Below are 24,481 nucleotides of genomic sequence, written 5' to 3' on the forward strand. Positions count from 1 at the left end.
GTTGTCACTAAGGTATGTCCTACTTTCATCCATTTCAGCACTTCTTCTGGATTTGACAAAGGCATTATTTACTTTTTTACCAAAATACAGTAGATTTTGTAACCAAAGGCTTAAATTGATCATTTTTTTCTCCTCTTTTTGTAACTTGAATGTGACAAGATGTGCTACATATAATTAAAAAGTCATTCAATTCTTTAGTGTCCTAATATGCACCACTGCCAAAAGGTAAAGTATCTGGAAGACCGCGTTGGACAAAATATGTGCATAAACAGTCACCACTGAAAGATGAAACAGTTGAATTGGCTGCGTATACAGTATATTCATACAATGTGAATGTGTGCCAATAATGATCGGAAACTCTTTCCTAATAAATGGACTGGCACATTTTACCTCCCCTACGTGATCTGTTACGCCAGTTCAAACTTTCACTGTATTTTACACACATTAACAATATGTTTGCCTTCTTAGATGACTTCTTTCATTAATTTGTAAAGTGTCTGTATGACATTCATAACAAGAAGTATTGACTATTTAATGTTGTATTGTCTTGCTGTACAAGTCTTTCTCTTGACTCCACGATAGAAAATTCAAAACACAACAGTTTGGATCTTAACGTCTAGTAGAAAATACATCCATCCATCCATTTTCCAACCCGCTGAATCCGAACACAGGGTCACGGGGGTCTGCTGGAGCCAATCCCAACCAACACAGGGCACAAGGCAAGAACCAATCCTGGGCAGGGTGCCAACCCACCGCAGGTAGAAAATACAACCATATACAATACCGCAAGGTCTTTTACTACCCACTGACTGCTAGTTCAGTACAGAAGCCAGTTTTACATTACTTTTTAAATAAGTTGTGTATATTTTAGCCATACATCTTAGACCTGCTTATTACTTTAACAAAAGGTGAAGGCCTTTTTAAAGTTCTCACAATGAATGAAATCGATGTATAAGACTGAGCCTTTAACTCTGCTTTTATCCAAACTGTGACATAATCTGCCTACCAGTACTTAAAAGACCCCTTTGGGCACACGTAGGCCTATCTTATCTAATCTTAGAATCACAGTATTGTTTTTTTTAATAACTCTAGTAATAATTTTAATTGGTTGTAATTCAAATGTTTTTAGTGTCCTGCAGTGGACTTTGGGGTAGATGTATAATCACTAATGATAGACCAAGTGTCAAACATCCTGCCAGAACTGTTAATATCTGTCTGCAGCATTGTGGGTGACTGGGCAGCTCACTGAACTGGCTGGCTGAAGATGTGCCCACTAGTTTGCTTGGCAACTATAAGCTAGTGTGTGGATGTGCAAGTGTTCGCAGTGACGGATTAGCACAGAGGTCTGCAAATTCAGCCTGGTGAGCCACAGTGGTTGCAGGCTTTTGAGCCGAGTCAGTTTCTTAATGAGAAGTCAAGCATAGCTGTTGAAGTACTTACTGCTGAAGGAACATTATAAGACTTCAATTTACTTGTCTCATTTGTTAGGCTTCCCTGCCCTTAATTGCTTATTTTACTCTTAAACAGCCACATTCATTGTTTTTAACTGCTCCATATTAGAAATATCTGACAAAGAAACCAGCACTGCTCTAACTGATTCTCATTTACACGTGTGTGTATTAATCATGAACTATCTGCTTTGATAGATTATTTGGAAGGAAACTGAATGGAAAAAAGTGAGGGACTGAGATTTATTTACCCACTTCAGGCTAGATGTCATCTGAATTATATCCTTGGAAAACATCTATAATACAAAAATTACCTGACATGGCAGAATGAAAATACTAATAAGACCTTCAAGTAAAGAATATCTTATATTGGCAGGGATTGTTTTCTAATTAAGCAATTGGGTCAGAACAAAACCTGCACCAGTACAGCCCTCCAGGCATGACTGTGCAGACCCCCTTGGACTAGCACCTTATCCAAGGCTTGCACTCAATGCTGCTCTGATATACGTTGACTTCCCATGACCCTAGATTGAATTAAGCAGGTCTGAAAATGGAGTGGATATAAATCAGATCTATACTTAACACTTCACCATTGACGCCTCATGTACTGTGTGCAGTTCTAGAGACCGTGCTAAACAAAAGACAAGTAGGGACATTACATGAACCAGAGGGCAACAGCCTTCTCAAGAAGACGAATGGCAGTCAATCTCTTCATTATTAAGTGGACTACTTTTTGTTGTCCTAATCAGAATTTAGAAACCATTGTAGGAAGCTCAGAGAATTCCATCTAAATAAAATCGAGATTAAGAGGAAGTAAAAACATGTTAGAAATTACCGTTATGTTGTTGGTGCAGATTGCCTGGCATTATTTAATATTGAAACAAGTAGTTTGTCTTGTTTGTTAAGGGTAGCAGGTTGTAGATTTACTTAGAATCTTTGTGTTTACTGGTATCTAACGAGGCAGTGCTATGTCTATTGTCATCTCTGTCTCAGAAAATAGGAGGTAGCACATTGGATTCCCATGGACAATTGTGAAATGAAGGCAAAAATTTCTGATGCAATAAATGTACGATAGAAAAGGGAGGAGGAGACCGGCTGTGTGTTTAAAGGAAAAGTTTATTTTTCAAGTCAAATATTATTTTCATCACAATGTGTATATATATATGCATTGCCATGCAAAACTGTGTTCTAAAGTCAAATGTTTTAAAATATCTTGACCACAGTGGTGCTTTTAAATGGGGCACAAAGCACCACCGGTAAGTAAAGGCATAAAAACTTACCAAGTGCATCAATTTTTTAGACTAAGACAGTTGTCAAATAATGATCCACGTCTTGCAATTACATTATTTTACACATTGTAAAATAGTTTACACATGGGGAAAAAAAACAAAACAAACACCAATACTGTATCATGAAATTCACTCAATTTAAAGGAGGTTCCGGTGTGCACACCCCTCTGGGGACGTTGTTTCCTCTCAGAACACAACATCACAATAAACTATTTGTGGCACGTAGTTCATTTTATTTCACTTCTCCATTCATGCAAGGGCTCATTCTTACCTCGAGAAAAATGCTACCAGAAATTTACAATAAAATGATTATCTACAGATCCCTTTTGTTGCTACTAACATTTGAATGTTGAATCTTTTGCTGCTTCAAAGAGGGTGTATTTAGTAAGTTTTTAGTCTACCCTTCCAGTGCTGCTTCATGCTCCATTGCCTACATAGTAAAGCACCAGTGTGGGCAAGACATTTTTTTTAATTCATAGAAAATGCTTAACTTTACAACACAATTTCACAAGGTAAATGCATCCATCCATCCATTATCCAACCTGCTATATCTTAACTACTGGGTCACGGTCTGCTGGAGCCAATCCCAGCCAACACAGGGCGCAAGGCAGGAAACAAACCCCGGGCAGGGTGCCAGCCCACCGCAGGGCACACACACACCAGGGACAATTTAGAATCGCCAATGCACCTCACCTGCATGTCTTTGGACTGTGGGAGGAAACTGAAGCACCCGGAGGAAACCCACGCAGACACAGGGAGAACATGCAAACTCCACGCAGGGAGGACCCGGGAAGCGAACCCAGGTCTCCTAACTGTGAGGCAGCAGCGCTACCCACTGCGCCAGCCTGGTAAATGCATGTACACTATATTTGTGAAGAAATAACTTTGACTTGAAAATTACCAAACTTGTCCCTATCTATGGAGCCCACGTCACATTAGACAACTGTTCCATTAATTTTCAGTCATAGCTTTCATTAAAATAATCTTAGCTAGTCCGAGGCAGTTGGTGGCGTGCTCCCATGAAGACAGTCGCCTAACGTGGCATACAGTACTTAACAACTGAGACCAATTAGTCTGTGACTGGCTAGGATAAACTCAAACATGTTTAATTTTCTTGTCAGTCGGAGGGCTGTGTGTGCAGGAGAGCTGACAACCAAATGAACCATGCTGATGAATGCTCATCCAGAAGTACAATGCATAGAATGTAGCAACGAGGTAAGGAACATGAGTGTTTTGATCTGTTTGATGTCTCATGTTTTACATACTATGACAAATTATAAAAGGAATTAGGGACAGAAATTGCTTCTGAACTTGCTGCAGCTGTTAACCCTTCATAAAGCACCACTACGTCAGAAAAAAGAGGCAAGCACGACTGCACTAGTAGACTGGCGCTCAGTAGGTAAGTGTGGAATGGTGCAGCAATGAGATCAGTGACTGTCACTTCTTAATGTGACATCAGCTAAAAGTGCTATGTTCCAGCCTTCTTTAGTTTTTCTAGGCCAGCCAGCAAATGTTACATTTCATAAGGCAGCTGCATTGCAGGCTAGGTGAGAAGTGACATCACAACAGTGACATTGCATAAAATGCCAGCAGCAATAACCTGGAACCAATGATGTGTACACAAGCGGGAAGAAAAACAAAAGTGGCCCATCTAAAGTCAGCACCAACTTGGTCTCGGTGATTTTGAGAAGATGCATTGTGAACAAAAGTGAAAGTCACCACCCAGATTCTTTTCTGTGATACTGTAGCTCATTTTTTAAGTTGTGGATCACAAAGTTATCAACACAGTGCCCACTACTGACTTGCTGCATGACTCTAAACCCCTGGATTCATCTATGAAAAAATATACATAGACAATTTTAGTATAATTCTGTACTTTTACACTTTAGGGTAGTGTCTGCTACAAATGACACTATATAAAGGAGATGAACATCTTTGTTTTTGATACACACACATTTACATGCACAAAACTTAGATACCGGCTCAGTCACTGATACATTCAGTCACAGTTTCACAGTCATATTAGTAAATTAGGCAAAAGGACTCCAGACAATTTCCTGAGAACTTGCACTTAAACACAAACCTTTTAAGAGTGCACCCAAAATCTCATCCACAATCTTAATGGCCAAGACGCAAACTGATAGTATTCCTTTTACTAGAATGGCTCAAGCTAACCCACTTCTGATCCACGTGAGAGACGCAACGAGGCATTTCTGAGCTCCCACACTGCTAATCAAAAGAGGGTGTTCATGTTCAAAGTGTAGGGCTGAGCTCTGTGGAAAGCTCCCAAGTTTTAAGGCACTTGTCGATACAAAGAGGTGCAGTGAAAGGTGATGAAGGTCAGCATCAAGCATGGAGACCCACAGATAGGCTGACAGGCGACTGACAGCGATGTCCATAGATGTCCACCACATGAGTTCCGCTAACTGTGGGAATGGTACACGGGAAGTGCTTGCTGTTCTGGACCACATTTAAACCAGCAGAGCGCGTTTGGATGCTGCATCCTCTGCTAAGAGTGATGGCCTTGCAGGATTCATTGATTCTGTAGGAAACAAAGGTAAGCAAGATTTAATTACTAAAACCCATTTCTTCTACTGGTCTGAGTGGTTAAACAAATGTCACCAGAAATTCAGATGTTGAAGTTAAATCAATGTGCAATACAGAGCCAGTGCCCTTGAGACTGAACACACAGAACCCAGTGCAGATCCTGGCTGTTAAAACCACCGTGTCTTCTCGCCTCCCGAACCTGCTACTTAAACCTGTGTGTCACAGTCTGACATTATCTGACTACTGAAAACATTATTGTTATGGCAGACCTGCAGAAGCCTCGGTTGTCAATCCCTGTGTCATTCAGCAGCCTGGCCTCATGTATTTTGGCTTTGTTATTGTTGTTGTTGCTGCCTTCTTTACTCGTATGGAATTCTTCTGTGCACTCTTCTAAGTGACTGCTCTCATTTTGGTGACACTGCTGCACATCCCTGGGAGGAAAAGCAGATGTATAGCTTTTTGCTTGTGTTTTATCTTATTTCTGCAAAGAATTCCCAGGAGACACCCAGGTTAGGTCTTCACACTTACCTTTCACTCCTTTGTCTCTCTCTCTTTTTAATGAATTTCAGCAGGCAACAGGTGAGGAAAGCCACAGACAGGAGGAGAATAATTGCAGAGCTCACGATGGAAGCAATCACTGCCACCTTAAACCCAAAATCTTCAAATCTGGAAAGTTCTGCAATGAAACAACATGGCCTGAAACACAACAAAAGGTCAAACCCACTCTGAAATAGGCAACATATGAATGGAAGTCACCCGTCAACTTCCATAAAACAGAGGCAAACACATTGTCATGTGGGAAGACCAAGTACGTGTAAACTCTCCTCCGTGTACAGTGGTCTATAAACAGGAGCCCAGCTTTATGAAATTTACTTGGCTCACTCATTGAGCTCTTTTATGGCCTTCGTTTCAGTTACTTTGTCATTTTTTTACCCTTATAAATTCTTTTGTAGATTTTTTTTGGTAATGGTGCCAGCCACTCTTGACTCAACACATATGACTAACTCCTCTCCTCAAATGGTTAGGTGTAAACATTAGAACGCTAGACAAGAACAGGCCATTCAGCCCAACAAAGCTCGCCAGGCCTATCCACTTATTTTTTCCAAAAAACATCAAGTCGAGTTTTGAAAGTCCCTAACGTCTTATTGTCTACCACACTACTTGGTAGCTTATTCCAAGTGTCTATCGTTCTTTGTGTAAAGAAAAACTTCCTAATGTTTGTGTGAAATTTACCCTTAACAAGTTTCCAACTGTGTCCCCGTGTTCTTGATGATCTCATTTTAAAATACAAGTCTCGATCCACTGTACTAATTCCCTTCATAATTTTAAACACTTCAATCATGTCACCTCTTAATCTTCTTTTGCTTAAACTGTAAAGGCTCAGCTCTTTTAATCTTTCCTCATAATTCAACCCCTGTAGCCCTGGAATCAGCCTAGTCGCCCTTCTCTGGACCTTTTCTAGTGCTGCTATGTCCTTTTTGTAGCCTGGAGACCAAAACTGCACTGGAAAGGAAAAATAAAGACCCCACATCATTAGAGCCGAGTATACTACAATGAAGATACAGACACCTCCAGATTTACTTTCTATGTGTCAATCTTCTCCCAGGAAATCCAACAAAGGAAATGGGGACCACATAAGCAGCATACAGTGCATCCGGAAAGTATTCACAGCGCATCACTTTTTCCTCATTTTGCTGTTACAGCCTTATTGCAAAATGGATTAAATTCATTTTTTTCCTCCGAATTCTACACACAACACCTCATAATGACAACATGAAAAAAGTTTACTTGTGGTTTTTGCAAATTTATTAAAAATAAAAAAAACTGAGAAATCACATGTACATAAGTATTCACAGCCTCTGCTCAATACTTTGTCGATGCACCTTTGGCAGCAATTACAGCCTCAAGTCGTTTTGAATATGATGCCACATGCGTGGCACACCTATCCTTGGCCAGTTTCGCCCATTCCTCTTTGCAGCACCTCTCAAGCTCCATCAGGTTGGATGGGAAGCGTCGGTGCACAGCCATTTTAAGATCTCTCCAGAGATGTTCAATCGAATTCAAGTCTGGGCTCTGGCTGGGCCACTCAAGGACATTCACAGAGTTGTCCTGAAGCCACTCCTTTGATATCTTGGCTGTGTGCTTAGGGTCGTTGTCCTGCTGAAAGAAGAACCGTCGCCCCAGTCTGAGGTCAAGAGCGCTCTGGAGCAGGTTTTCATCCAGGATGTCTCTGTACATTGCTGCAGTCATCTTTCCCTTTATCCTGACTAGTCTCCCAGTTCCTGCCGCTGAAAAACATCCCCACTGCATGATGCTGCCACCACCATGCTTCACTGTAGGGATGGTATTGACCTGGTGATGAGCGGTGCCTGGTTTCCTCCAAACGTGACGCCTGGCATTTACACCAGGAGTTCAATCTTTGTCTCATCAGACCAGAGAATTTGGTTTCTCATGGTCTAAGAGTCCTTTAGGTGCCTTTTGGCAAACTCCAGGGGGGCTGCCATGTGCCTTTTACTAAGGAGTGGCTTCCGCCTGGCCACTCTACCATACAGGCCTGATTGGTGGATTGCTGCAGAGATGGCTGTCCTTCTGGAAGGTTCTCCTCTCTCCACATCGGGTTCTTGGTCACCTCCCTAACTAAGGCCCTTCTCCCCCGATCACTCAGTTTAGATGGCCGGCCAGCTCTAGGAAGAGTCCTGGTGGTTTCGAACTTCTTCCACTTACGGATGATGGAGGCCACTGTGCTCATTGGGACCTTCAAAGCAGCAGAAATTTTTCTGTAACCTTCCCCACATTTGTCATCCTGTCTCGGAGGTCTACTGACAATTCCTTCGACTTCATGCTTGGTTTGTGCTCTGACATGAACTGTCAGCTGTGGGACCTTCTATAGACAGGTGTCTGCCTTTCCAAATCATGTCCAATCAACGGAATTTACCACAGGTGGACTCCAATTAAGTTGCAGAAACATCTCAAGGATGATCAGGGGAAACAGGATGCACCTGAGCTCAATTTTGAGCTTCATGGCAAAGGCTGTGAATACTTATTTACATGTGCTTTCTCAGTTTTTTTATTTTTAATAAATTTGCAAAAACCTCAAGTAAACGTTTTTCACGTTCTAAGGAAAAAATGAATTTAATCCATTTTGGAATAAGGCTGTAACATAACAAAATGTGGAAAAAGTGATGTGCTGTGAATACTTTCTGGATGCACTGTATATACAATAAGAAACAGAGGGACACAAATCTAATGTGGAGCTGCCAGCAAGTGTTGGCTAAATGAAGCAGACTGCGTTATTTTTGACTAACCTTCCATCCATTATCTAACCCACTATATCCTAACTACAGGGTCATGGGGGTCTGCTGGAGCCAATCCCAGTCAACACAGGGCACAAGGCAGGAAGCAAACCCCGGGCAGGGCGCCAGCCCACCACAGTTGACTAACCTTATAAGATGTAAAAATGTAAAGAAACATGACTTTAACACCAGCATCAATCCACATTTCAGCTGCAGGGGACTTTAAGGTGAGGTATATTGGTGGGATACATTAGGGGTTACACTTACTATAACTGAAAAATACTCCATCCAAAAATGACTTTTTTATCTGTTGCTTAACCTGTGCTGTTTGTAGAAATAGCTGAGGAAATAGTTTCATGGAGAAGAGAGATCACAAAATGTAAGCTTTAATGAGTGTCTGCGAGCCAATAACGAACCACAGTAAACAATATTAAATCAACTTTGTGTAACTCATGTTGCATAATCCACATCTCAGGGATCCAGTTGTATGCTCATAATATCTAAAGTGCATGCATTTTCTGCTAAAATATTGTTACATAACTACCTCTGGAAAATCAGAGTAGCACATGAACAAGAAGTTTGTTCAAATGAGATTGAGACTGACCAGTGAATGAGGGGGAAGAACATCCAGATCCCCTGCTTCACCTTCGGATTTTAAAGAAACATGCATTTAACAATATTTTAGGAAAAAACATGCAAGTGTTTTGGATATTGTTTTCTAAGGGGGCTTTGCTCCTTGCTTGCTTCGCTCACCAACCCCCAGGCCTGCACTACACAATAGCCTCTCTGCGGTTCTGCCGCTCGCGTGTGGGGATGCGGATGTACAATTTACTAACTATTTTACATTACAGCAAGTAATTAACCATATTAAATAATATTAAAATGTAATAATTTGAATGTAAATTATGTTTCATGTTGCGTTATAGTTATTCATTGAGTAATACTATTTTGTTCTGCTTGGCTTTGAAATTAACACTTTTACTGTAAAACTTGAGAACAATTTCTTAAATTTTCGTCAATATTACATTGAATTGTGATTCTGTGTTTGAACTTTCATCGTGACAATGCCATGTATAACTACACGTGATTGAATTTAGTTTCTTTCTCGCTATTAAATGACTTTTTCGAATGTTTGTCCCTGTGATTTGTTAATTGTCTTTGCAAAAGCTATTCTAACGGGAAACTGTTAACGCTTTAATACAAATGGCTTATCAAGATCTCCTTTGTTGTCTAATTTTATCTGTGGGAGATGTCCTACATTACCTTTCTTGGATACATCCTTCTTTCTACAGTAATTTGTGCAGAGGAAGACCAGACAGTGTTAACTGTTGTAGATATTCTTCAGAATATTGTAAGTTGATGTTTTCATCTTCCGCATGGTCACCACCAGCTGTTTCAGCACAGTCTATTGATATGCTTTTAACCAATCTGCAGTGTAACCGATCATGGATACAATGAGGCTATTAGAAATAAACTGGATACATTAGAATTAAAAGTCAAGACGGAGGTAAAAAACTTAGGGGTAATTGTTGACTGTAATCTGAATTTTAAATCGCATATTAATCAGATCACTAGGACAGCATTTTTTCACCTAAGAAACATAGCAAAAGTTAGACCTCATATCTTTGAAAGATGCTGAGAAATTAATTCACGTGTTTGTTTTCAGTCGACTAGATTACTGTAACGCACTCCTCTCAGGACTACCCAAAAAAGACATAAATCGTTTGCAACGAGTGCAGAATGCAGCTGCTAGAATCCTAACTAGGAAAAGAAAATCAGAACACATTACTCCAGTTTTGGTGTCACTACACTGGTTACCTGCGTCATTCAGGATTGACTTTAAAATTCTGCTTATGGTTTATAAAGCCTTAAATAATCTCGCTCCATCTTACATATCGGAATGTCTGACATCTTATATCCCAAATCATAACCTTAGATCCTCAAATGAGTGTCTCCTTAGACTTCCAAAAGCTAAACTTAAAAGAAGTGGTGAGGCGGGCGGCCTTCTGCTGTTATGCACCTAAAATCTGGAATAGCCTGCCAATAGGAATTCGCCAGGCAAATACAGTGGAGTAATTTAAAACACTGCTGAAAACACATTACTTTAACATGGCCTTTTTATAACTTCAATTTAACTTAATTTAACTTAATCCTGATACTCTGTATGTTCAATTCATCATAATAACTATTCATGGTGGCTCTAAAATCGGTACTGACCCCTACTCTCTCTTCTGTTTCTTTTTTCCAGTTTCTTTGTGGTGGTGGCCTGCGCCACCTCCACCTACTCAAAGCTTCATGATGCTCCAACAATGATGGATGGATTAAAAGGCAGGGGTCTACATGACCATCATCATCATCAAGTCCTTCCGTGAGAACCCTAAATCCAAAGAGGACTGTTTCATTTATGTCAGGTAGAATGCCCAGAGGGGACTGGGTGGTCTCATGGTCTGGAATCCCTGCAGATTTTATTTTTTTCCCCAGCCGTCTGGAGTTTTTTTTTTGTTTTTTCTGTCCCCCCTGGCCATCGGACCTTACTCTTCTTATTCTATGTTAATTAATGTTGACTTATTTTGTTTTCTTATTGTGTTTTTATTTTTCTATTCTTTATTATGTAAAGCACTTTGAGCTACTGTTTGTATGAAAATGTGCTATATAAATAAATGTTGTTGTTATCATTTTTGGCATTAATTTGTTTGACTTCATCGTTTCTCTGTGCTAGGATTGCCCATGTACTCATTTTTACTGTTGATAACCCTTCGTGATGAAATGTCTCACCTCGTCGTAGGAAGAACTGTGCCTGTCAAAAGCATTCACATGAATGAGAGGTGAGAGTACAGTGTGGTGGGTTTCTATGGTTGAGAGGAGGGTGTGACCAGAAAACATCTCATGACCAAAGTCTCGACTTGTGGGACTTGAAAAAATCTTGTCGCAGGATTTTTTTTTATTATAATAGATAGATGTCTGTATAACTGACATGTGGATTACGTGACACGAAAAGCTTGACATTTTTTCATTAATGGTTTACTATTGTTTAAAATTGTTCTTATTGGCTCCCAGTGGCCCCTGCTGAAGCCATCTTGTATCATAAACTTTTGTGATCTCTGTTCTTCATGAAAACATTAGATTAAAAAGAATTTCTGGTCATCACTACTTAACAAGTACGTAACATTTAAAAAAAATATCACTTTTGGGTGGAGTATTCTTTTAATAAGCCAACAGGCACATTGCCTTTTAAATTAAAATCACAGATTGTAGGATGTGAATTTCTAGAGGGTAGCCTCATATGCCAGGTTCTAGTTGCCTGATTTACTGGACTAGTGATTTATCATCTCATCCCACAATAGAGCATAAAAGTAGGTCAGGTATAATTTTAAAAGTCATCTTGAAGTTAGTTAGAATGGAACAAAGGTGCAATAACTGAAGAAAACCCCAGGATGAAATTGACGTCTTTACTTCTGACAGACCTCTTAAGATTTATTTTAGAAAGAAGTAAAGTGACTAATACATAATACATGTTCGAATGTAAACATAATGGAACCACACTGTAAGAAAGCGGGTGTATTTACATGAGCTTTACTAACCCCATTATTCACAAAAAAACAGTTTCGAAAATGTCATGTGAACCCTTATCCCGGTTAGCGAACTTGGTTTATTGGTCTCTGAGAAAGCAGATGAACTTGATTACCCCGTTTATGTGACCATTTAAACCCTTAACCGCATTACAGTTAAGGACATTACAGTCTGTGCGTAGGGCTTGCAATCTGTCTGCCTGCGGATGTGTTTGCTATGCACACATTTTCTGCAGGATGTGTCCACAGGATAAATTTCCTGAGGCAAATGCTCAGGCGATCAAATTATTCCTTCTCCCCACTAAAATCAATATTTCAGAAATCCCTACATTTCTGTTGATAAATTGAATGTACAGTGCTAAGCTCAGCAGTATAATCTTGGGAGCAGTTTAACGTGTTAAAACTATGTAGTCCAATTACCTTTTAAAGTAACGAGTATCCTAATCCAATACTTGTTTTTATTGAAGTAAAAATACCTTTGTTATTATTATTATCCTAGCAGCATTGGATATAAGGCAAGACACACACCTGCCATTACACCGGTCCTTTGCAGAGCCAGAGAATACTGTGCTGCATGCAGTCCGGTAACAGAAACATATTAATAAAATGTCAGTTGAGCTTTCAACCACCTACTCACTACAGATACGTTAAAACAGTGTGATCAGGTGATGCAGCAGCCTGTGTCCACACGTCGAATCTTCAAAGGCTTAGATCAGGGATGTAAAAAGGAGACGGAAGTTATTTACTTTATTGCACGTGAAGGGCTAAACATATTTATAAAACACAAGAAACTAAATGACCACAGGCTCCATGCTTGCTTTTGGATTCACGGTGGCCAATGATGATATTTAACTCATTTTTTTTTTGCAGTTTAATGATGACAGGGGGTTTTGCCAAACGTGAATTCTGCCTTAATCAGGTTACAGTTTTGTGTGTGTGAGTAGCAAATAAATACACTTTGTGTGCTCATTCTGTCACTACCCACCCTCCATTTATACAGCTAGCACTTGATGTTGATTGACAACAGCTTTTACGTCGCACACACAACATCTTCACCATATTCCACATCTGAACTTCGCTGCTGCGATGAAGCAAGTTCTGTTTCATTCCACTCATTCATAGGATCTCTTCAGATGTCCTGTGCTAGCCCTCCTCAAATCCTTTTAACTTTCATCTTTGTAGTTCTTCTTGTTCTTCACAAGGCCTTAGTCCATACTGTGTAATGACCCTTGCCTGGTCACGTAAAAGTATTTATGCTGGAACTGAAAACCAAGAAGCTTTTTAGTTCTCAACACAAAATCCTTGATACAATGACTGATCCCTTGGAGTAAATTGTGTTCATTTTATGGTTACGTTGGAATGCTGGCTGTTTTCAAGTAGAACTGAATTGGCTTAACACCTCTATACATTTAACTCTCACTTCTTTGTTCCAGAGTGACAGTTGAGAAGTCAATGTCACCATATAATTGCCTCGAGGGGACTGGGCGGTCTCATGGTCTGGAATCCCTGCAGATTTTATTTTTTTCTCCAGCCGTCTGGAGTTTTTTTTTTGTTTTTTCTGTCCCCCCTGGCCATTGGACTTTACTCTTATTCGATGTTAATTAATGTTGACTTATTTTGTTGTCTTTTATTTTTCTATTCTTTATTATGAAAAGCACTTTGAGCTACTGTTTGTATGAAAATGTGTTACATAAATAAATGTTGTTGTCGAGAGCGATCTTGGAAGCCTCCGAAGGGTGAGAGTTGGCGGGCGGGGCCTTGTCGTGTGTTCCCCATGACGTGGGAGTAGGGTTAGAGTGAGCGTTCGTGGCTCTTTTGTGCGTTACCAATGGGCGGGGCTCTCTGTCTTGTGTGCGGTGAAAAGTCAACGTGGCTCAGAGGTGCATGTGGACTTTTGCAAAGACGAAAGCGCCTGAGACTGTGTTTGGTGAGTTGTTGCGTGCGGACACATGAGTAGGCAGTGCACATGCCTCGAGAGCGACGCTGGACATGGGAGGATGGTTACAGTTGGCGTGTGTTGGTCTGTCGTGCGTATCCCATGACGCGGTAGGAGGATTAGAGTTGGTGGGCGGGGCTCTGTGAGTTGGAGGGCGTGGCTCTCTGTCTTGCTTTCACTGTCTTGCCTGCCCTTAGTGAATTATATATATAGATATTTTTTTTTTTAACTCTTGTTATAAAATTTACATTTTTTTAGCCAAAGAAAGTCAGTAAGTCGGTCATTCTCCAACCTGCTATATCCTAACATAGGGTCACGGGGGTCTGCTTTAGCCAATCCCAGCCAGCACAGAGCGCAAAGCAGGAACAAATCTCGGGCAGGGCGCCAGCCCACCGCAGGACACACCCCCCCACTAGGGACAATTTAGGATTGCAAAAGCACCTAACCAGCATGTCTTTGGACTGTGGGAGGAAACCCACACAGACACGGGGAGGATATGCAAACTCCATGCAAGGAGGACCCGGGAAGCAAACCGGGTCTCCTAACTGCGAGGCAGCAGCGCTACCACTACGCCACTGTGCCGCCCTGCTTATATGAAATGATTCACTCCATGACTCTGAGTTGGATCAAGTGGGCTTGAGAATGCCGAAACAGTTTCTGGTGCAAAGGTCCTTCTCCCAGTTCCCAAAATGTTGGTTTACTCAATATAAAAAAAAAACAAAGTCTCCGCATTCGTTTGAGGTTGGCTTTTGAGTTTGTGGTCAACCATACGATGAGTCTTATCTTGCGCCCAGCTTTGTGGGTTACCTTTTGATACCAGGTCCCAGCCCTTCTTAACTTCCCCTCTGCATTGGTGACCTCTGTGTACATTTTACACAAAGTTTTCTGCAACACTACATGTTGTCCTAGTTGCCTTGTACTGACCTGTACAACTATTTATCCTCTCTCTCTGATTCTTTTTCAGAAATGATGGATCAAATAATGAAAAATAGCTGCATTTGACATTCACATTTATTGAAACTACAAATGCTCACAGAAACCCAGCTGATGGTGTCCTGTAACCTTTGCCTGAAATTGGATAGCACTGCCAGGGATTGTTAGCATGAGACTCGGAAGCAGAAAGCACCTCGCCAAATGTACAAGAAAAGATGATGTTCCACCAGTCAGACAGTGAGGACAAAACGGGCTACTGAAACAAAGCTCTAGAATTTGTAACTGCACTCTCTCCTCTTACCGATCTCATGCATTGTGTGTGGCAACATGTCCTGATCGCAAAAATGATATTTATAAAAAAATACTTTTTAAAAACCACGCATATATTAAGTTAAAAAGTGTAGTAAAAAGTAAAAAATAAGTCTCTCATACATCACTGGTAAAATAAAAGTTGGACGCTTTTGCTAAGATTTTAAGAAGCGTTTTTTGAATGTTTTTGCTTTTCTCTGCAAGAAATCTCTGCAGAATGCATTACCCAAGGAGAACATGAACTAGAATCATCTCGTGTCCATTTAGAAAGGGTAAAAAACCCCAAGTGTACACGCACGATGCACTTTCCCTCAACTCAGACCATAACCATGTGTATAGTTGTATTTCTTTGCCTTACTCATAAGTACTAGGGTGGTGTACTGTGTCAGCCATTCATTATGAATGTGGTGAGAGGTTTTGCTCGACTTCTCGCCTTATTCATAATAAAGACATCCACAGTGCAGAGTGATCCGAGTTGATATCATCAGGTGTTTGCAAGCCAACTTGTGCCAGCAGCTCTACCATTTCTCCTTTGAACCACTGCTAACAGTATACCAAATACAGTATTCCACGGTGGTCTCACACCCCCCAGGCTTTGGCATCCATTCTAAATACAATCAAGTTATGGTTATTCTTGGTTATTCGGTGAGCGTCAGCTACATCTTGAAATAAAGGAATGAGAAAAGGGGCAATGCTTTAACAATCCAACTTGCTTCTATCTACTGACAGGTCATGCCAAATATATTTAGTTGGTTGAACTTTAATTGATACCGTCTCGTGCAGGCACATAGGCTACAGCTGCAAGGCTCTAGTGATGGTAATTCCCTACTGCACCTGGGGTAGGCGCTGTGTGCTAATGCCTTTTTTCCTTCCTCCCTCTGCAGACCGGACGATTGATGGCTTTACCGCCAGTGACGTCACTTCCAGTGTCCATCCACTGGATCCGTCTGTTCCTGTCAGAATGACATAAAACCAGAAGATCTGCCATCTCAAGCCAGCTCTTTTATGAACTCGTGTCTGTGAAGATGTTTCAACAATTGTTGCATGTTCTTATAATCTTTCAGTTATCTGGCATTACCAGGCTGGTACCCCGAATCTTGATCATAGTCTTGTCTTTCTCTTAAAATACTTAAATTCAGCAGTAAAGCAACCATCATGCTTCATTTGTAATCTAATTTCCCAATACAGGGCCCAATACTTTCCTGGGATTGATATGGAATGAAGCGAAAATAGCCCGGGGTATGTCGGTCCATTATATGTCACATTCACATACAGTACTTGCCTATTCTGGGCCAATTTAGTGTCACCATTTAAAGAGACAGCATGTTTATGGACTATGTGGAGAACCCAAATCTCATGACAGAAACGTTGAAGCGGGGTTAAACAAACACAAAAACAGCCGATTAAAAACCCATCCCAAATATAAAACACCATTGACTGGAGATCATAACATCACACTTGTCACAGAGAATTTAGGGCAGCGGACAGTGTTACCCTGCTGGCTTTAACACTTAAATATGGCACTGGTGTGCTCAAAGTACTACATTTTATAAAGAATTCCAACTTCTACCAACATTAATAAATTGCATGTTAAATATATGGAGTGTCGAGAGAGAGAGAGGTTACTGATATAGCGCATTGCTGTGCCCACCACTTAACAAACCAACAGATTAGGGTCCGAGTGCAGCCTTGCGACGGGTGACAACTCAGCACCACACTACTTCAGATGGAGTGGAACAGTGGGAGGTCGTTTATGGTGGCTGGAGTGCCAATTCCTGCCACCGACCCCCAGCTTTTCCCCTGCAGGTCAGAGTACCTACATGCAGGGCTGGATGGAGTGTCAAGCTCACTCAAAAAGACCAACACAACTCAACTACGTGCTCCATTCAGTTTTTCTCTTGGCGACACTGCTAGCCCAGAGCTCCAATGAGCTGGGTTTAAAGTGCTGGCCTGGTCAGTCTGTGTGGATTTTACGTTTCCCTTTGTTTGCATCCATTTTTCTTTTGGTATGCTGGTCTCACCCAAGATGTGCATGTTCTGTTTATTAGCAATCTCACATTAGCCCAGTGTGGGTTTGCTAGTGAAAAGGCTGGCAAGCCCATCAAGAGTTGCTTCCTGAATGATGCCATTCCAATCAGCTCCACCTCCCTGTGATCCTGGTACAAGAATTCAGTGGAGGGCTGATCTATCTGTCTTTCTGCATGTATCAGTTAAATACGGCAGATGATGCACGATTGTTCTGTGCAGATGTGTGTCCACGAGTATTAAAAATGATTTGTTGTTCCAAGAGTGTCATAAATGAATTGATTTTGTTTGCCCTTTAGTTGCATTTTGGTAGCTTACACTTGATGTTGTGAAGAACTTAAAGACCAATGGAAATGGGCCATGGGACCATTCAGAGGCAATAAACATAAACCGCACTAGCATGTCCATAGCTGTGAGACAGCAGAGAATGGAAGGCTTTTAGTTTTAGAAAACGGTAACTCAGAAGGTCTTCTCCATTGTATTTTAGCACTGCGGTTAATGATTGCTCGATCAGCTTAATGTCATCTGGACAGAAAATGACTTTGGTTACCTCCAGGCTCTCTGCCCTGTGAGCAGCTGCACTAGCCGGCCTGCCTGCCTGTACGCCCTTGTGCAGCCATCCACCTCAGGGTGCCCACTTCCCTTTCAGGAGGCTTCTTCCCTACTTGAGATTGCTCAGCCAGCTAACAAGGCCCCCGAGTGCCTCTCGTTTACTTCCTCTCTGGTCACTTTACTCCCAAGGCTTATTCGTCGTATTTATGCTTGAAGGGATGTGCCAAGGGTCAAAGCCCACTTTGCATCTCTTGTGCTAGAGATCACAATGAAATGCACTCTATATAACAAGGGAATATGAATAACACGTCCATTGGATCATATTGGATCTTACAGAGCCGATCTTCAAAATGAAAGGTACACAGCAATGTGTCTTTATTTGATAAGGCAGATTTCCTGCAGGGTAGGGTGCAGCGTACCAGGCCACAAGAAGGGGGCTCCCGCTAGGGGTGCTGCACAGCGTATCAGGCTGTGTGAAAGAAGCCAACCAGGAGTGAAGATAGACCAGACGAAACAGGACCCCCTTACTAATGTGCGCTTGGCAGACTTTACCGGGTGTGTTCCACAACCCGTGCCAAGCTGTGATTGCCTATTATTAGCATTTTCTTCCACAAGTCTATTTCTGAAACATTCAAATAACAAGAAACACCTTTTTAAAAAGAGAAAAAAAGAAAGACTTGACACATTAAAAACGTTCAGTAACTGGAAATGCAAGATGCCAATAGTCGGCTCGGGGCCGAGATGACTACACAGAGAATGGCACAACTCGAGTGGGACTTACGTCTGCAGGTGGGGACATCCCCCGTCCAAACTGTCTGGTTGCCCTTCTGAATGCAGGAAATGACTTCTTTTCCCAGAAGCCTGTGCCTGACTGGACATTCAAATGCGATCACAGTACCAATGCTGGTGCCATTCCCTTCAGTGACCTGAAAGCTCCCGAGATGAGGGGCCCATACAGGGCTGCATTGTCCTGCAAAACACAAGCAGTCATTGGAGATGGAAGAAGGTACAGTAACCCAAGTTAATGAACATCATGGAGAGGTTGTTTTACTCTGTTAATCTTTCACTGAGATGGAATTCAGACAGAGGGAGGTTATGGAAGTGTAATCCCTCCATCGTAATGCAGGTCTGCCAGAAGAGACCATCCTCACCTGCGGAAGCCATGTGTCCAATGCACCTATGGTCTTCTAAAGCTTGATGGCTCACCCAAAGACCTCCAGAATATATCCTGTATGCTTCCCAAGCCAGTCCGGCTAGTCCAAATGACCTCCAAGCACATACGGGGTCAACCTTCACAGTGCTGAGCACCAGGCATCCTAGTTTGCTGGCATTACAGCACTTGAGGTAAATTACTGACAAACTTGGCATTCTAGTCGCTCGGGTTAAAGTGTGAGCAGTGAGATGACGTCCAAGCCATCAGACACGTGCTGTCAAGCGACTCCACTCTGTCAGTAAAACTTTAAACAGCTGATGACTGCCATTTACCCACCACCTCGGCTACAGGAATCCAGCAGAGTGCAGCTGCCCTTAACTTGTTACTGTCATGAACATTTTTCGTTTTCTGAATGTAAAATTCAATTGACACCATAGTTCAAAGGCTCTCTGGCACAATTCCTCACAGTTTTTGTACCCGTGTTTTACTTTTTTTTATATCTGTGCATCCATTCATCTACAAAACCTGTGTGATCCAATTCAGTTTGGGCAGCAATGGAAACAAAGCAGAAACCAGCCTTAAATAGCCCACTGAAGATCAAGCTCAGCAACACAGGTTCATTTAGAAATGCCATGCAAGCCAGAGAGCCAAAAGAAAACTCCAAGCAGACACTGGGAGAACATGCAAGCGCCACAGAGAAAGTGACCAGGCCTGGGCTTGAACCCGATCTGCAGGAGCTGACCAATGTGCTGCTTCATTTCTTGTTTCACAGCTTTGGCTGATCTGGGCAGATGCTAACGCTCCGACACTATGTGGGTGAAGAGGCAGCTGGCAGGCAGACTGACCCTGTGAGCCTAAGGGTGAGCACACTGGTGGTAGACCAATACGCATAGAAGAGGCCGAGTGAAGCCAATGGCCACAAAACGGCTTGAAGGCAAATGTGTGGATGTAGGCTGACTCGAAGAACGATTCCTTTTGAGCATGCCAGTTGGGCACACTGCCACAATTTAGACTAAATTAGTTGGTGTCGTGCTGTGGAGCATCACATTGGGGAAAATGCGGTTTGCAAATGTGCAGGTGACCCAGTGACAACATTTAAAATCTGCTACACCTAAACATGTCCGCTACTGGTTAACCATTGCACAGGCACCCAGTTACAATCTGTACATGGAAGACCCCGACTTGGACACTACGACCCCGCGATACCACCAAACAGAGCCGCCCACCCGATCCTGCTCGGCACCCCCTGGCAAACCTACTCGTCTGCCTGCAGGTTTAAATCGTCACAAGTTTTCGCCGCTTGTGAATTGCAGGTAAATCGGACGTTTTAAAAAAAAAAGTTTGCATCCCGAACCGTGCGAGAGCCCTGCCCACCTACACCTGGCAAAAGTTGTACCTTCAGCTCCACCGGTATGCCCAGATTCGCAATGGCGCCGCGGAAAGACCCTTTCCATCCCGAATAGCGTACCCTGCTCACCTGTGTGGTTGAGAGCAGAATTCCGGTGTTCGGAGCCCACGATTGTGCTGGAGACATCAGCGAGGGATGCGGTGCCGTTGCTCATGTCGCACACGTCACTAAATAAAAAGCGGCGCGATCAATAGTGACGGTAAATCGGGAGGAAACGGCCACGGGCGCGCCGCAGCGGATACATTACGCCGCCACTTCCCCCTCGGAGTTTCGCCACTTGCGCTCGCGCTCCTCCTATCGCTTACAGAGGGCTGCGCGGGGAGGGGGCGGAGATGGCACGGGGGGCTTTGAGACGCCGCTTGGGTTTTACTCACCTTGCGCCGGCATCTCTCCGACTCGTCCGTCCTGTTCAGGGTATTAACGTGGTGGGGCGCTCCGGACAACCGGCGTGCTTATCCAGAGGGAATCACATTCGGAGCCAGCCGTCCTTTTATCTAGCAATTGAATTACCTAAACATTGATTACAAAATAAAATAAGACATAAATAAAAACACACACATATATACATACATATAACACAACAACATTTATTTATATAGCACATTTTCATACACAAAAATGTAGCTCAAAGTGCTTTACATAATATAATTATATGTATATATATACATATATACATATACACACATATATATATATATATATATACATATATAGTGGTGTGAAAACTATTTGCTCTTCCTGATTTCTTATTCTTTTGCATGTTTGTCACACAAAATCTTTCTGATCATCAAACACATTTAACCATTAGTCAAATATAACACGAGTCAACACAAAATGCAGTTTTAAATGATGGTTTTATTATTTAGAGAATAAAATCCAAACCTACATGGCCCTGTGTGAAAAAGTAATTGCCCCCTGAACCTAATAACTGGTTCGGCCACCCTTAGCAGCAATAACTGCTGGGGTGGCTACAGAAATTGAACTCAGGTGTGATACACCACAGTTAGGTTATTTTTTAACAGGGGGCAATTACTTTTCACACAGGGCCATGTAGGTTTGGATTTTTTTCTCCCTAAATAATAAAACCATCATTTAAAAACTGCATTTTGTGTTTACTTGTGTTATATTTGACTGATGGTTAAATGTGTTTGATGATCAGAAACATTTTGTGTGACAAACATGCAAAAGAATAAGAAATCAGGAAGGGGGCAAATAGTTTTTCACACCACTGTATATACACATATACACATATATAGACACATATATACTCATATATATACACTATATATATGACAAAGCTCCTTAGAGGTTTGAGTAAATCAAGGTGTTTTGCAGCTACACAAAAACACAGATTTAGATGAATGTCAAGTTTATGCAGATGTTTTTAACTAAACCTTTTTTTTTTTTACAGACTATATGACTGACATTCGCAGGCGATCTACTAGGACACTAATGAGGTTGAAGCTTCAGGGCCCCCAGAAGCCATCCATCCATCCATTTTCTAACCCGCTGAATCCGAATACAGGGTCACGGGGGTCTGCCGGAGCCAATCCCAGCCAACACAGGGCACAAGGCAGGAACCAATCCTGGGCAGGGTGCCAACCCACCGCAGGCCCCCAGAAGCGACTTTAGTCAACATTGGGCGTCTACTGTATAACAAAGGGTTTAAAAAAAATACAATTGTGTAATTGAATACAAAATAATAGTTCATATACACATTAAAAGGTTATTAAACTGTCATGTAGGCTAGCCATAAACAAAAAAATGTTCAAATTAAGTATGCTTTATTCTAAATATATAAATTAATTCTAAATAATTTAAAACACTACTAACATATGATAGACATTACATTTTTCTTAAAATTATCTTTGGCTAGCCGTGATAAAAATAAATAAATAAATAGAATACTCCCTTGCTTGCTTGCAGTCACTGTAAAGGACAACATTTCTGTAACCGTTCATTTGGACAAAAAAAAAAATCTTATTAAAATGTGTGATGCTCTGCCACATTGAAGAAAAGGACGGCGGTAACCCAGAACTTCTTGCTGGACCCCGCATTTCAGTTCAAGCTTCGGGGCCCCAGAAATGGCCTGCCACCAAATGCGTGCCCATTCACTTTGGACTGGCCGAGTTTTAGCCGGTGTGTGTGAGGATTGCAGAATAAATTCAAGTGTATTGAATGTTTGCATTTCAGGACGAGCGCTTCCGTATACACCAAACGTTTGATTATGTGGTGTATTTGTTTCAGTATATAATGCTCGTGTGTCACTATCGAGTCTGTTATTTAACTACACAGTGCACGCATTTCAGGATATATGGAAGAAATGCTTAGACATAAATAAATGCATCGATTAATTACCATAAAAAAGCATCCTCAAAAGGCACTTTAGACCCAAAGGCTCCTTTTTATACTGGTGGACAACTGCAGACACCTAAATTGTTCGCCCCGATTCGCACGTACTGGCCGATTAACTTTGATGACCCCAAACACAAAGCCGGCGGGCACAGCTTCGATTCCCCACCGGAGTCTACAAGCCGCTCCGCTCACGAGGCGTCCCTGTCGGGGTGTGCAGACGTGTCGATCCGTCCGTCATCAGATTGAATCCCCCGAAAGGGCTGCACTTGTGAATACCCGCGCACACAAGGGGCGCTCCTGACGACTTTTTCTTTGTCAGACAGCAGCCTTTGAAGGGTCACGGCGGGCCGAACTCGAATCGTTACTTCGGAAAGAACTTCACCTGAACCAACACAGCTTTATGTTAACACTCAAAATCGATTGCCAAATGCCAGTAAACATCAAGACAACTTCAACGAACTGACACCTGAGCGATTCCAGTCAGGGCCTCACGGCAGGCCTCGTATCAGGTGGCAGGTTTAGCGTTTGTGCGTTGTGAGCGTCCGCGATGGGATGGCAGACGGTAAAACATTTGTCTTCTGTGTCTGTCAGTTAGGATGACTCTAAACATGCTTTTTAAAATTCTTTGAATTTAGAGTGGCTTTCTGTCAAAAAAGGACAACCAAGGAGTTTCCATGGTTTGATTGACAGTAAAAAAAGGACAACCAAGGAGTTTCCATGGTTTGATTGACAGTTAAACTACTTTTAGCTAAACGTGAAACACGTGTCTATATCAATTTTGCGTACACCCCAGAATCAAGTCCCGGATTCAACCGCGTAGAAAATTCGCTTATGAATTATTAATGGTCTGATAAACTCATTTGTAACTTCCTGTTCTTTCAGTTACAGAACGTTTTGATTCAGAATAGGGCGCGCAGGTTAAGAGCCTTTAGCTAAACAATTCTAAAACAAAAACATACACATTAAATATTACGAGTCATATCCAGCATACTGTAAAAGCATCATTTCAATTGTGAAACGTGACACTAAAGTACTGCGGTGGGCTGGCGCCCTGCCCGGGGTTTGTTTCCTGCCTTGCGCCCTGTGTTCACTGGGATTGGCTCCAGCGGACCTCCGTGACCCAGTAGATAGGATATAGCGGGCTGGATAATGGATGGATGGGTCGCTAAAGTATAGCAAAATGAAATTAAATGTGTCTTTTGTTGCATATTTATTTATTGTTGGACACTGCAACCCAGCACGACATGCGCTTTAAAATGGAAGCTGTCATTTTCAGCGGTCAAAGCTGAGGGGGTGGGCTCTAGCGAGTGCTGTTTTTTGATTGGTTAATCGGAGGAGCGCACATAAAGTTTTCTGTTGCAGACTTCTCGAGATTCATTCGGGGCTTCTTGAATGAGAGGGGACGCTTTGTGCAGAAATTCTGCTCAGCTCTTTCTTGCAGCGTAGATATGCGCAGTCACAACTTTTTGCACGTTCTTTACCAATGAAGCAGCTACTTTTCTTTAATATGTAGGCGCCTGTATTTGAAGTGTCTGCCGTGAAAGTGTTACTTGATAGCCGAAGATTTACGGCCATGCTGCCGGTCCAATTAAAACACAGTATTCCCAAGATCACGCCCTCTCAGGGCCACTTTAGTAGGCGCACCTGTTCAACTGCCAATTAAT

The 24,481-nt window shown here is 42.0% G+C and overlaps 1 protein-coding gene across 2 annotated transcripts; it reads right to left on the reverse strand.

The window, feature by feature from the left end:
- Positions 1 to 4,015: 4,015 nt before the first annotated feature.
- LOC120540808 (sushi domain-containing protein 3) lies at positions 4,016 to 23,102 on the reverse strand. 2 transcript variants are annotated; one of them, XM_039771874.1, is made up of 6 exons: positions 22,821 to 23,102; positions 20,837 to 20,972; positions 18,683 to 18,871; positions 5,813 to 5,960; positions 5,554 to 5,715; positions 4,016 to 5,279 (listed from the first exon to the last, which is right to left on the reverse strand). In XM_039771874.1, the coding sequence occupies exons 2-6, from the start codon at positions 20,847 to 20,849 to the stop codon at positions 5,084 to 5,086; spliced, it is 708 nt and encodes a 235-aa protein (XP_039627808.1). In that variant the 5' UTR covers positions 20,850 to 20,972; positions 22,821 to 23,102; the 3' UTR covers positions 4,016 to 5,083. The 2 variants fall into 2 exon arrangements, with proteins under 2 accessions (XP_039627808.1, XP_039627807.1); XM_039771873.1 differs by lacking the exons at positions 20,837 to 20,972; positions 22,821 to 23,102 and adding an exon at positions 20,532 to 20,729.
- Positions 23,103 to 24,481: the final 1,379 nt, after the last annotated feature.

This window comes from Polypterus senegalus, chromosome 12 (genome assembly GCF_016835505.1).
Source record: "Polypterus senegalus isolate Bchr_013 chromosome 12, ASM1683550v1, whole genome shotgun sequence".
NCBI classification, from domain to species: Eukaryota; Metazoa; Chordata; class Cladistia; order Polypteriformes; family Polypteridae; genus Polypterus; species Polypterus senegalus.